Consider the following 14,723-nt stretch of genomic DNA (forward strand, 5'->3'; position numbering starts at 1 on the left):
ATCTAAAAAAAATTGAAAGTCACAATTACTGTTGTATTTGGAACATTTGCTAATTTGACAATAAGCTGAAAAATAAATTGGCAAAGGAAAATTCAAGTGAGACATAAATTAAACATGGTTGTTTCTTGCGGGGGTAAAACCTAAGGCTTCTCATGAGAGAGTTGTTACCATACTACTTGAAATGTTTATATTCTGTATCTACAAACTAGAGGGAGAGAGAACAAATGTCTCTAGGGTAAAAATACCAAATAATTGAGGAAAGTGGGTAAATTCTTTCATCGTGCAATTTAGCATAGTTTACGTGGGCACGGCTAAATAGGTGTAGATAGCACCTACTTTACTAGAAATCACTTGCATGAATTTAGAGCTTAGCACAGAACTATAAATCCTGCAGGAAACCCCATTAGAAGCCATATATTGATCTACCAGTGCATTTACATTTTAGGGCATTTATCTTGTGAGCAGCTACTTTTAAAGAGTGAAAGAGATCTTCCCTCCCCCCTTACACTCCACCCCCCAATAGCTTACCTTCTCATACCAAAGAAATAGAAAAATACAGACTTGGGTTTCACAGAATATGCAGCAGATTGATGCAGGTACATAAGACTGTGACTACCTTCTGCAATATGAGTGCACCTACCCCAAAACTTCTCTTTCATATCCTGCCTATTTGGAGTTTATCATCATCCACAGCAAACCGTGGGATGCAGTGTCTGCTAGTTACCACTACCTTGGGTACATGACAGTCAGCCCCAACCAGACTCTGCTTGTTTTTTAAAAAGTTGAAAAATCTTTGTCAGGTGAAACAAATACTGCCATGTACAAATTTGAGGTACTAGTGACTGTTAGTGCATCTTAGGATGTGGCATTGGACCAGGTAGCTCACTTCTGTATTGACTGTTGCACTCTCTCTTGTTAGCAGAAGCTTGTCACTGTACTCAATTGGAAACCATCTTGTCTAATTTCTTTTTTAATGTCATGATCAGACTTTCTCTTTTCTACAGAGCGTGAGCAAAGTCTGGATCAGGATTGGCTGTCATGTCTGCCATAAAAGGCACTAGAGACCCAGCAAGTATTGTCTCTCATCCCAAATATTTCCTAATGATGTTTTACTCAACTTTTATTGCTTTCATATCTTCATCTTCTAGAGTTCTGTACTTAGACAAATCATATCTACTTGTGGGAAGCCATTTCTAAGTATTTCAATTAACATTAAGAGTCATGACATTTTTTTAAATGTATGAAAATAAAAGAACACAATGAAGTGTTGAGAAATATAATTTATATCATTTACCAAGGGTTTAAAATGTAATCTGAGTAGGTTTCTATTAATTACTTTTTTAATTTCCAAGACAATTTTATTCAAACGTATAAATGTGTATTGTAAAGTGTGATAAATGCGAATTTATATTATTTCTTATTACATGTCAACAATTGGATATTCATCTATCTGTCCAGTTTTACTGCTATATAATACATAATTATACAAGTAATAAATTTAAAACCTTGTTTTTTAAATAAATGCAACCAAATAATATAAGGATAAATTTACAGCAGAAAATCTGTACCTATAAGCTAAGGAAATATATCTCTTAACTGTATTACTTATTTCCCATGGCTACTTTATAAAATAAATGGTATTTTAATGATAACCAACTAAAGATCTAAAACAATATCACACTGCCACAAGGCTGCTGGATCAATTAAATAGGTTTCAAAGATATGAAACAACCTTGGGTAGTAAACACACATGCATACACCCACAGGCATATAAATCCCATTAAACCACAAGATTAAAACAACAGCAATAAACTATCCCACTAAATCCTTGGAGGCAATTTAATGAAAACTATTATAAATCTGTATAATATTACACACCCAAATTCAAACAAACAAACAAACAAATATATATATATATATATATATCTCAGTGAAACCATTTACCTCAATAAAAAAATAAAGCACACAAATAACTAATAACATTAGAATATGTCAGTTAGTTCAAAGCCTGGAAATTCTGTCTACCTCGATCTGCTTATCAAGAGCCTTGAGCTGGTTTTGATTTCATGAACAATACGAATGTCTCTTTATAGATTAAATTTGAGCATAAATTTATTTATTTGTAGATTGCTAAACTCCAATTTCCCTTTCTATCTTAAACTATTAACTACAAAACTTTGAAACACCCAATGAGAATAGTGAAAGAATTCTTTCAACCGGATATTTCACCTGCTATACTTAACCTTTTGGATTTTTAAACTTAGAATATTTTAAATGGTTGCCTAAACTCCGCCATACCTCCAAGTTCATGGAGTAAATGCTAAATACAGAACCACTGGTTTTCAGGCAAGCAGACTAGCCAAAATTCATTCATGAATTCGTGTAATTGGAGTGATCTCTGCATATACCCTCTGCCCATTTTAATTCTACTGCTGAATTTACAGAGTTTAGTTTGACCAAATATTTTGAGCTAGAGAATTTGCACAGATGTTCGCCCTCTTTGTAAGTAAACTAAGCCATATACTCTGTCTTTTAGAGAGAAAGGTTTTCTTGGTAAACACATTAATTGCCTTTATGTCATCTTTTACAAATGATCAAGAATCATCTGAGGACATCTAAAGTGTATGTTTTTTTATCAGGAAGGGCCCTTTTCACCTGAGAAACAGTCAGTCTTTGAAGTATAATTAAGAGATGGTACTATATTCAATGACAAATTTTGTTTTTAGTGAATATATTCTTTTCAGTTAAGTAAAGTAATTGGGGGATCACTTCATAAATTATATAAATATCTAATCAATATGCTGTACACCTGAAATGAATATAAAATAAAAAATTAATTTTCCAAAATAAAAATAAGTAAAGTCATTACCAACCCCCCCCAAAATCTACATTAGAAAAAAATATTAACTCTAAGAATAACATAAGACAATAAAAACATGATTCATCTACTGTCAAATATCACTGCATTCTTTTTAACTTGATTTGTAAAGTCCCAATGTTTTATTAAAGTACATGTGATAAATGTCATGACATGTCAATTTTTTGAAAATTTCTCACTCTCTTTAATCTTAAATAAAAACATAAGTTAACATTTCATAAGTGTACAAAGACCTAGAACATTTTTATTTCACACAATAAGATGTATATTAGACAATAATAAAAGGCCAGAAGTCTGAAGATAGACTTTTTAACCAAAACAAGTATACAAACTCAAATCTAAGCGACTAAACTAACCGTAAATTTTAAACATAGATTATGTCAGAGTTAAAACCATTTAATGCCATCAAATGTCAATAGATTACATTTTAAGCAGCAGTAGTGATTAATAATGATAAAAAATCATTTAAAAGTTGCTCCATTTTATAAAAAATGTATTAGTTTTACTAACACACAAGAGAGTAAATCCTTGATGGATTTACAATTTTTATGTCACAAAAATTCATTATCTCCTGAAACCAGTTCAAATCATAAGTCTTTCCTTTCCTCCTAACTCTGTTTAACATTCTTACTCTGATAATACCATCACAGGATCAGAGCTGATGCCTAAAGCTCTATCGACCAGAATAGTTGGAGGGATATGGTGGTTTTTCACCCTAATCATCATTTCATCCTACACTGCCAATCTGGCCGCCTTCTTGACAGTAGAGAGAATGGAATCCCCCATAGATTCAGCAGATGATCTGGCAAAGCAAACCAAGATAGAATATGGGGCGGTCAGAGATGGATCGACAATGACTTTCTTCAAGGTAAGAAATTGACAATGCATTCTCAATGATTATCTCATACTTAGGGGAGGGGTTGCAAAATAAAAGAGTCTCCCCAAAAAGCAAGAAATCTTAGGCAAGTTTTTTTATAAAATAAAAAATCTTAATAATATAATTCCATTACAAGGAACCCATGTGCCCTCAGCAATCAGCATAAGGCAATTTCTTTGGCCCTTCTATCCCCAATTTAATACAGTCAGATCCACAGGTCAATATCTTCAATATCTTCTCTTGTTTTTTTACCATAAAAAAATACTATTTTCTGAATACGGTCTAACCACACATTAATTAATTAATCGCTCATGTATGGAACCCACAAAAATAAAGATTCTTTAATTTGAAATTCTGACAACCAGAATACTTGAATATAGTAGTTTCGTTCTTTCTGTTCTATATTCAATGAGATAGAAACAGATGACAAGTAAATGTGTCAATATTGGGATTTATTTGGAGAATTAAACCCCTCCCAAAATCCCAGAGGACTCTGGTCTAATATTGCATTTGCACAGAGGACAGAGTTGTCAGCCAGACTCAAAACTTTCCAATAGCCTGGAGTGCCTTCCAAGGCACCAAAGGAGAATTAAGTTTGAGTCAATACCAGTTTTAGTGTCAAGTGCATTTCATTGTTCTAGTCTTTTTAATTACTTACCCAGAGCAATGAAACTGATTTCTGCCTTGCCTATGAAATAAGCCTTGTTAAATCTCGGATACTATAGCTCCTATGGGGGAAAATGGGCTTAAATAGATCCGGGGAGGTTTAGAGATGGCAAAAACACCTTAGAGATCATCAAGTTCAGCCCTTCACTTTACTTCTGCAGAGAACAAAGCCTTCAGAAGCTAAATTATCTGTTCAAAATTATGTAGTCGGTCTATGACAGAGATAGGCTAGAAAATTCTTTTAAGATGTAACTGTGCATGTGAAAAAAAAGGAAAACATCAGTGTATCCAAAATAAACTTTAAATATACCTTTATCAAGGTTTCACATCCAGATTATCACAAATGAAGTTGTCCCCCCAGGACTGAGTAGCTAAAAACTTGCAAGGAATATTAATTTAGAAATAAAAAACTAAGGATAAGAAAAAGTGAATATTCTCTTTGTATAACAGTTTTGGTAGTATTGGTTCACCAAAATAGGTGTCACCTATGCAGTAAATTTGGTTTAACAATTAATAATAAAAATGAATTAATAAAAACTTTATTTTAAGAGTAAACTATACCTGGAGGCTTATCAAAAAGTAAAGTAATGTAAAAAGCTAGGATTTGCTTTTCCTCTATATTAAAAAGATGATCTTTAAACATTCTTTTCACTTTAAGAAATATGTCATTGATTTAATGAATGTGTAAAGTGTGGTGTTTGTTTCTTCCCTGGACAAATGTTGTTTTAAGGACAAATGACATTAAATATATGGCTCTCTAAGCTTCTAAAAGTTGTGTTTCTATGAAGAGACACGAGTTACCCTGAACTAGTAACTGATCACATACTTGTCAGAACCCAGGAAAGTCATCTGCAAGACACATAGGACAGAGGGACACTGCCAAAGTAGATTCGGGTATGTCTTTAAAAATATCTGAAATGGTTTATCTCTTTCGCCAATATCGAAATGTTTTAGAATATTGGAAAATGGGCAAGTAGAGGCAGAAAAGATTCTACTACCTTCTACTATAGTACAAATACAGAAAAGGCATGGGCTACTCTTTGTAAAAGCAGTGATTTGCCACCGTGCAAGCTATCTACATATTCACAAAGTATCCCCTAGCCTCATTTTGATTTGTCTCTGCTTATTTGCCTTTCTGAATATAAAGGGCGCTGGCTCCCATTTTTCCTGGCAGGACCCTGGGGCGACCACATGAAGGCACGCTTGGGTAGTGCATTTCCCCGCAATGATCGTGTACTACTCTCACAGCGTTTTCAGAAAGGGCTCCTCCTGCTTGCTCCCTGGTCCTGAAAATGAGGCACAAGGAAAAGTGGTCTCTCAGGTCATCAGGCAAATGATGAAGCAATAAGCATCTCAGGGAGAAAGAATGTGATGACGGTACCAGCAGCAACTGAGAATAGCAGCACAGTAACTCACAACCACATGCTGTTTCTAAATGCTTTACATATGTTATCTCATTTTATCCTTACTAAGGCCAGCTGGGATAAGCACTGATATTACCCCCGTTGCACGATGAAGAAAATGAGGTACAGCTCAGTTAATAACTCGCCGATATTTACAAAATTATTGATGGAAAACTTCAGAGAGTTCTAGAAGATAGAGTCCCTGAGGGTAAAGAATTGGTCTGTTTCATTTATCATCACATTCCCAGAACCTAAAACAGTACCTGGCACATAGTAGGCATTCAGAAAATATGTTTTAAATAAATAAACAAATGTTAATGAATTCAGAGAGACGGAATTCTATCGAAGAAGAAAGGGGCGGGGGGAGGTGAAGAGAGAGAAAGATGGAGGGAGGGAAGAAAGGAGGGAGGTAGAGAGCTATCTTTGTCCGTTCAGTCTGCAGTAACAAAACAAAACAAAAAAATCCCCACAGACTGGGTTGCTTATAAACTGCAGAAATTCCTTTCTTGCCGTTCTGGAGGCTGGAAGTACAAGACCCACCGAGGGCCTCTTCTAGGTCATAGACTTTAAGTCGTATCCTCACATGGTGGAAGGGGCAAGGAATCTATCTGGACCTCTGTTATGAGGCACTAAGTCCACTCATAAGGGTCCCGCTCTTTTGACTTAAGCACCTTCCAAAGGCCTCATCTCCTAGTTGCATCATCTCTGGGGGTTAGAATGTCAATATATGAATTTAGGGGGAACGCATTCAGACCACAGTACGATGGACACATCGAGTTCTACACAGGAAGAGACGCTGTTGCCAAGTTCTCGATTTACAAGCTAGCCTACACCCCAGCAGCCCTCTTTATCAAGAAGGAGTTTGTTTGCAAAAGAGAACAAGGACTAAATCCGACTTAGTTTTCCCCTTGAGGGACGTAAGCTGTCAGAAAGCTTCAGAGGGATACGCACGGGGTTCTTAAGCTGGATTATCCCTCAAGGGAAAGAAACACTCCAGCCTTCTAGCTCTCAGTGTAGTTCCACCCTAAGGCACTGAGTGACAGCAGTTACGGTCACAAGGACTCAGTCCTGACCTGGCCCCACATTAATGTTTCACCTCTGCTATGCCATCGAGGCCTCTCTCCCTCCCATTCTCTCTTAATCAAGGACAATATCCTCTCTTTAGCTGGTGAATGAATAAGGAATGATGCAATACATTTGCCTAATCTAATGAATTAGGGAATGCATTTGCCTAATCTAACCAGCATATTCTGATCCCTTGTTGAGGAATGAACCATTTGCTCAGATCGGTCCCATCTCCACTCAAGTACAAAAAAACATGTAGTAAAAAGCATTTCTCATCACACACAGTGTAACTTAAAGTGCTTTTGTTCCTGGAAAAACAAACAAACAAACAAACAAAAACAGATGATAGATAGATAGATAGATAGATGATAGATAATGATGATAGATGACTGACAGATAGATAGATGATACAGATGATGATGATGATAGATAGAGAGATACATAGATAGATACATAGATATATATATATCTCCTTTTGTTAGCACCCAAATAGTAGAAACCTGTCTCTTTGCTTTCGAGTTCATTCTAAATTGTTTTATAGCTACAGAACAGACAGCTACAAGGAGGAAAGAACTATAGACATTACCAAAATCCATGAACAAACAAAATTGCTAATCCTTCACATTTGGTCTCTGGACCACAAGCAGGGGATGTTCTTAGTGAAGGTTCTTGAAAAATGTGGCCAGAAGTTTCTTGCTAAAATTTCAATCAAAATCCATTGACTTTTTCTCTCTAGACTTTGCTATCTTGTATGATCTCAGAGTTCAGTTTCAAGATATTTGATTTTTGACACGAAATTAAAAATTTACTTTTTAAAAAATAGCTCAAATGAGGTTCCACTATCTACCATTTAAATTCAGGTAAGGCAGAGGGAACGAACTGACATTTATTGAGCAAGTGCCAAGTCTGGGACATCACCATTAGCATCCCACTCATACTCCTAAGTATTAGTCCTATTTTTTCAATCCTACTCTTTTTTTTTGTTTTTTGTTTTGTTTTGTTTTTAACCCTCTAGTTTGGTCTTTGTTCAGCTTCCTGTCCGTGACTTCTGGTCAGAAAAGTCCAGAGTGGGTACCATGTGCCCAAGATGTCAAGGACTTTCAGAGGCCAGGCCAGACAAAGCCCATCCTAAGTGCATACCTTGTATTTGCAGGAGAACCTCCAGGTGGTAGGTAGGCAACAGATGATGAAGATGCCCATAGAAGTCAGCTAAGAAGTCGAGTGAGGCAGTTTAACTTAATTCAACTCAATTAATATTTTTTCCAGATCTCCAATAAATCCAGTGCTTGAGGTTGGCACTATAAAGGGTAGGAGGGGAAAAGGTATAAAATTCTGTGCAAGACTTGAAGATCTGAATAGCAGTAGAGAGACGAGATGCACTTAGACCTGTTAGACACAATGCAATGTGATTAAGAAGCATGTGTTCTGCAGACAGGAAGTGGTACGCACATCGGAAGGCGTTCTTATCAGCCATATTGGCTAGGAAATATTCATGTAAGAAATGCATCTCATAGAAGCTTGCCTGGCAACATATCTTTATCCTCTCAGACCCAAGCCAGAGGATTACACAGATTAGATCATGGCTCAGTCTAAAAATGACTTGGTTAAAATAGGTTTAAAAAGTCATAACAGACTTATCATTTCTGGCTTTCATGGTCTGGGGACTTTAAACCAGCTGTGGGAATATGAGACTCTCTAACCTTTATAAAATCCCTCCAGGGAGTGGTTAGGTGCTGAGCACCACACTGGTGGGAATGAAGCAATGGGACATTATGGGGAGACAGGCTTCAGATAAAAATAGTCATTTAAGGAAGAACGAGATGAAAGACATTTCTCAAACTTCCCTGCACAGGAAGGCACTCTTCATGTAAGAGCTATTAGCTCATGTTTAAAAGATCTAGCTAATTATGAGTGTCCAAAATGTTAAGTCCCTCTAGGCTAAAAATGGATTTGTTTGGTAAGAAATCCATGAGGTCAGTTAAAAGTTAAACGGTTTCAAAGACAGGTGTATTGCCTGTAATGGACCATATTTTTCTCTAGAGGAGAGAAAAACATGAAAAATATCTTAGCAAAGGTGTTTAAATCCCACTGAGGAAAATTTTTAAAGGTAACATATAAATTTTTAGAACCTTGGAGATTCCACAAATGGCGTAACCTTCTATCAATTCAAGAAATGAGCATAATCAACTATGTCAATTATATTGTATATATTTGAAAGACAGAGGTCCTCATTAGACTATAATTGCTTTTTTCTGATACTTTTTCTCCAAAATGACTTTTATAAATTAAATCATATTTTTAAAACACCATAAGAAATTATTATTTAATGAAATAATATGTTTAATCATATGTTAATGGAAATGGTTTTTTTAAGGCAACTATTCATCTCTCATATATCTGTTTCACAAGTTTGGGTTTCTACATAATTGATTTCCATGTCTTTTGTTGATTAAGGTTTTCTTAAATCAGCATTTATCTAAAGTATATTGGAGATTTTTAAATGTAATTGTTTTTGGTATTTCATTTGTTCAACATACATATATTTACCACATTTATAATATCACTTTCGATAAGATAACAACGATCAACTATCAGTAATTTCCCCAGTGTATATATATGTGTGTGGGGTTAAGGATATATGTAAAAATAAACACATATAAACATAGATCTACCTGTAAAATCTTCAGACATGTTGGTCTGAAGTAGAATTGAATACTTATTCATTCTACTGAATAATAAAATTATATATCTTCACTATAGAAGCCCCATAACCTGGTTGAAGAAATAATGTGATAATTAATGCTTGTCTCAGTAAAAATGAAACATTAGAGAGATATATCTATAAACTGGAGGTGCTATAACATTTAATACCATGTTATATTCCAGAAATGTACCTACTTTACATGTTAGAACAGATAGCCTGCAACTAAAAACAACGAACTATATGGAATACAAAACGCTATAAAATAAAAAGACATAAGCAATATCTACATATTCTTCTAGGTTCCGACTACTGAACCTCCTAAAACAGTGTCTAATTATTTGTCTAAACAAATATAAGCTGCCTAAATTCATGTAAATATTTCTCATATATTATGCAATGACTACAAGAATTATAATGGTTCTGTTAGTAATAGAAAGATACCACAGTTACTTACTGCAGTTATTTCTTTAGAAAATTTGTTAATTCTGTTGAAACATTAGCCAAGTCATGAGTTTGATGTTCTGTGTATTAAAACAAATAGTTGATTTTTTTTTGATTAAGAACACTGACACTGGAGCCAGATCGCTGGTATCAAATCCTGACTTCATTATTTCTTCATGATGTGTTCCATTTCCTCATCTGTGAAAAAAGAAAAAATAATAATATCTTTCTCATATGATCACTGTAGAGATTAAATGAATTAATACATGTAAAGTGTTTAGAATAGTGATTGGCACAAAGTAAACTCTGCATGTGGGGGTTATTATTACCATTTTCAAAAGGTAGTTTTTAACTGCACAGAGACACATTATAAATCATTCCCCAGTGAGGATTTAACTTGTATGCATTACAGGCAAAAAAAGAGAAATAAGTGATGGTCAAAGAATGCTAAAATAGTAATACTTCTTTATAACAGATTTTGGATGAAAAAAAATGCTTATTCTTTGACAACAATGTTTCATCAGCATCAGAATAGCCACATAATCAGGTTTAAACAGACAAAATGAATTTATCTAAATCTCGTGCCCTTCTAGGATTTAAAAAAAAACTGGATAATTTAAGATTTAATAAATTAGGTCTTTTCAGTTTTAGCAATTTTTGCTAAGAAGCTCAGAGTACTTTATAAGTATTCTAATTAACCTTTGACATATTCAGTGAAATAAGAGGCAATTTCTGTTTGTATTTTTTAAATGTGTATTATTTAGAGAGATTTAGCAGGCTGTAACTATAGAATACTTAGAAGTGAAAAAAAAACATCGAAATTGCCATTCAAACAGTTTACCTGGTCTTCTGATTATTTACAATAATTTTCCATGGAATACCCTCCTATTTTTCAGAATTCTTAAGATTTGTGTCTTAAAAATAGAAAACCTATTTAAAAAATAAATAAAACTGACTACTTCTCAAACCGCACTTTCAAATAATAACCTAACAAAAAATAAACTTTATAGAACATAGCGTGACAGTGGATGGAATTCAGGAGTAATGAGGAAAGAGACCTTAATTCTGCATTGGCTCTTTCACTAACCAGTATGACTTTTATGTGTCACCTAACTGTCTTTGAGGCCAGAACCTGCATAAGTAATATGAAAGGACTGGTCTAGAGATCAGAACCTGAGGGCTGAAGGATTCCTAACTGAAACTCTTCCAATTGTGAAGTTCACCTTATAGGTTTCCAGTGGTAGAAAACTCACTATATCCTAAGGTGTCTGAGCCATCCACAGACACTTCTAAGCTCCCCAGCTTCTCAAATAATCTATAATTCTAAATGTGGAATAAAATGGAGCTCCACAACAGCAAACATCTTAAATAATAAAAGAGAACATTGAATAAAAGCAGAAGGATGCTATTCTCTATTCCATTATGTTTACCATTATTAGGGTGGACCAAGAAGAGCAGGAGAAGGTCAAAGGAATTTAAAATGTTTCCTGTACCTTCAACTTGATCTAGTCTTCCACCAAGTGATAGTTTCCTTACCAATAAAAGGTTCTTCAAAGGAGTCTGTGCCAGCTAGGTGTCCCTTCCAACACCTCAGTGAGTTCAGGCCAAGAACAATCTTTTAGTCCAAGAAGGAAGAATCAAACCATAGAAAGAAGAAATAAATGTGGTTAAATTAAGTCCATGACCTCCAGCACCACGGAACAGTGCTACTCAAAATGTGGTATAAAGAACATGCTGACTTGTGTTACTAAGAAAAAAAAATGAGAGTAAGAATTTAGAAGTTTTGTAGCTGTTAGATATTGCGGTGGCACTATCTTCTTGGTACTTCTTGAGCGTAGATGACTTTGAGGACTGTCACGTGCTCACACGGTGAGTCACGTCTGGTAAGAGCTGCATATAGGTCACATACAACAGGACCACAGATAGGTCTACCATAGATTGAAAAGAACAGACAGTCCTTCACAGCATGTAATTTGAGAACCACACCTGATAGGGCTCAATAACAGGCATGTAGTTTTCGAGTTGAATCTTTTCATCTTCTTCCAGATCCTTCAATTATTAGATGCCTAAAAGGACATCCTACACTTTGTTTACCATGAATGAACCGATCATTTACTTTATTTTGCCCTCAATTTCCATAGATCAAAAAATCTACTTTTTAAAACATTTACAAAATTCATATTTAATAAAATTTAAATATGTGAAAAAAATAGACGTTTTGTTAAGTTTTTATATGGAGGCTGACTCCTAGTATGTATTAATATGATACCAAATAGCAAATAGCAAACCACCTCATGAAATATTGTGAGTCCACAAATATAAGCTGTACTGTCATGGGTAAAGCAAATAAGATTGAGATTATTCTTTGAAGAATTTTGGCAATATGGACATCCACCTACCTAAAATCTGTATGGTACAGTGGACTGAGCAATGAACTAGATATCAATATCATTGAATTAGGATTCAGTATTAGCTCTGATACTAACTAGTTTTGTCACTTTCATAAAGTCTCCAAACTTTCTGTACCAACATTTCCTTCTCTGTGAAAATAGCAGATTGAATGAGCTAATTTCTAAAGTCTCTGACAACTTTAAAGCTTTCCATTTCTAAGAAAAGCAGTTCCCCTTAAGGTAGTTTCCTGATGGAGAAATAATTTTCCCAGCTATGCATTTATTGCGAAAACACAGACTGACCTCCTGGCTCTGGTACAAGTAGCTCTTTATTATAAATGTAGCATTAGCAGACATCTAGAGGCTAAAATCACACAACAAATGAAGCATGACCCTGACCTCCAAAACATGTCTTTGTCATAGAGACATGAGATCCAATTTGCAGATATCTCTGAGGTTAAGGAGTAACTCAACAGGGGCCTAATCATGAAAGAATAGCTTTCATAAAATACCTGTATCTATAAGGTACTGTTTATTGAATTGTTGATTGTCTCACAAGACCTTTTGCAAGCCACTCTTTCAATGCTTAACAACCCAAAATAAAGCCATCTGTCCTCTCCTCACTCATAAAGCCTATAGCATTAACCCAGCTCTTAAATAGAGTTGGGAATTGAGTGAGCTCCTAGGAACACTTGAGCATGAATTCCCACACTAGAGTTGATTCCACAAGTATTCCATTTATTGCTTATGACCCTGCATCACATTTAAACTTCTCTGCACTATCGAGATGATACACCCTGTGCCCACCAAGGAAGTTGTTTAATGTGCGAGTACTATATACATGTGTGAGAGCAGTAATTCTCATAAAGTCTTTCATCTTCCAAATAAATGGAGGGGAGAATTGATGCAAATGAAGACAAATTAAGAAAAAATAATTAGAACAATATGGAAATTATAGAGTAAAATGTAAAATGTCTAATCATAGATCCCTATTCAAAAAAAATAAAGAATTTATATCTAAGCGATACATAAACTTAGAGAATATATTTTAACAAAGAAAGTAAGGTAATGAGAGAGTGGAATGTTTAGATGCATGTAGAATATATACCATATGTGGTTTACTATTGACTGTATCAAAAAAGCCAAGAATAAAAAAAAAAAAAAACAGAAGAAGCATAGAACACTGAAATGAAAGGTTATCTTCATTATCTAAAATATAATTTCAATTAAAACTGAATAAAATGTTATATAAATACAATCCAAAGAGTTTTCTGATGTGCATTTTAATTGGAAAGGGCATTTGTATTCTAAGTTTTCTATAAAAGATGAGTGGATGGTAATTCTTTCATCAATAAAGCAGAGAAAGCGTGTGATTTATCCCAGAGCTGTTCCTAGGCAAGGAATGCTGGATCAGGTACTGAAACGTACATATCAGAAACTAGTAAAACAATGCCTGCTGAAATGAAGTGATTGAAGAGAAATAGAGTAAATGAGTAAAGTCCTAGAGGGAGCTAGTCACCCTTGGCCCAGTGGGCTTTGAGAACTTGTTCTTAAGTACTCACAGTTCATTAGGCATATGTTGTCATTGATACCAGTATTCTTCCTTCCATAACTAAAATCAACAAAAGGACCTTGAGCCAATGTCTCACATCAACCAGGCAAGATCTCTTTTTTCTCAATAGTTGCCTTGGTGCCTCTAAGTGTTTTTCTGTAGTAAATTGGGCTCTTCTCAACTACCAAACTGAAGTCCCAGGACCATCAATATTAGTTTCCTACCTGAAGATGAAGCACCCTCCCTATACCATTTGAACCGCTGGGATTTGAATAGCTTTAGGACATATTTTCTCGGCATTCTTCTGCTGATGGATTTGCTTTCTTTCCCTGCAGAAGTCAAAGATATCCACCTATGAGAAGATGTGGGCTTTCATGAGCAGCAGGCAGCAGACCACCCTGATAAAGAACAGCGATGAAGGGATCCAACGCGTACTCACCACTGACTATGCCCTGCTGATGGAGTCCACCAGCATCGAGTATGTGACGCAGAGGAACTGCAACCTCACTCAGATCGGGGGCCTCATTGACTCCAAAGGTTATGGAGTGGGAACACCTATAGGTAAGAGAGACGAGGCAAAGCCAAGACTGAGAAAGGCAGTGTTAGTTATAAAGTATAAATTGGAATGGGCTCGGAGATATCTACTCCACATCCTGAGAAGGTGTACAATGCCTTTAATAAACAAATAAATATGGAAAAAGCCCTTATAGTTCAGAGGCATGTTTTGAATTGACCATTCCCAGATAT

General features: G+C 35.2%; 1 protein-coding gene across 7 annotated transcripts in view; it reads left to right on the forward strand.

Annotated features, from left to right (window-relative positions):
* The window catches only part of GRIK1 (glutamate ionotropic receptor kainate type subunit 1), a 361,909-nt gene that overhangs the window by 325,674 nt on the left and 21,512 nt on the right, over positions 1-14,723 (forward strand). For all 7 annotated transcript variants that reach the window (XM_023529503.1, XM_011358189.2, XM_011358188.2 and 4 more), the window contains 2 exons: positions 3,529-3,746; positions 14,312-14,537. In XM_023529503.1, the coding sequence (XP_023385271.1) occupies positions 3,529-3,746; positions 14,312-14,537 (444 nt within the window). The remainder of the gene's footprint in view (positions 1-3,528; positions 3,747-14,311; positions 14,538-14,723) is intronic.

This window comes from Pteropus vampyrus, unplaced genomic scaffold (genome assembly GCF_000151845.1).
Source record: "Pteropus vampyrus isolate Shadow unplaced genomic scaffold, Pvam_2.0 Scaffold38, whole genome shotgun sequence".
NCBI classification, from domain to species: domain Eukaryota; kingdom Metazoa; phylum Chordata; class Mammalia; order Chiroptera; family Pteropodidae; genus Pteropus; species Pteropus vampyrus.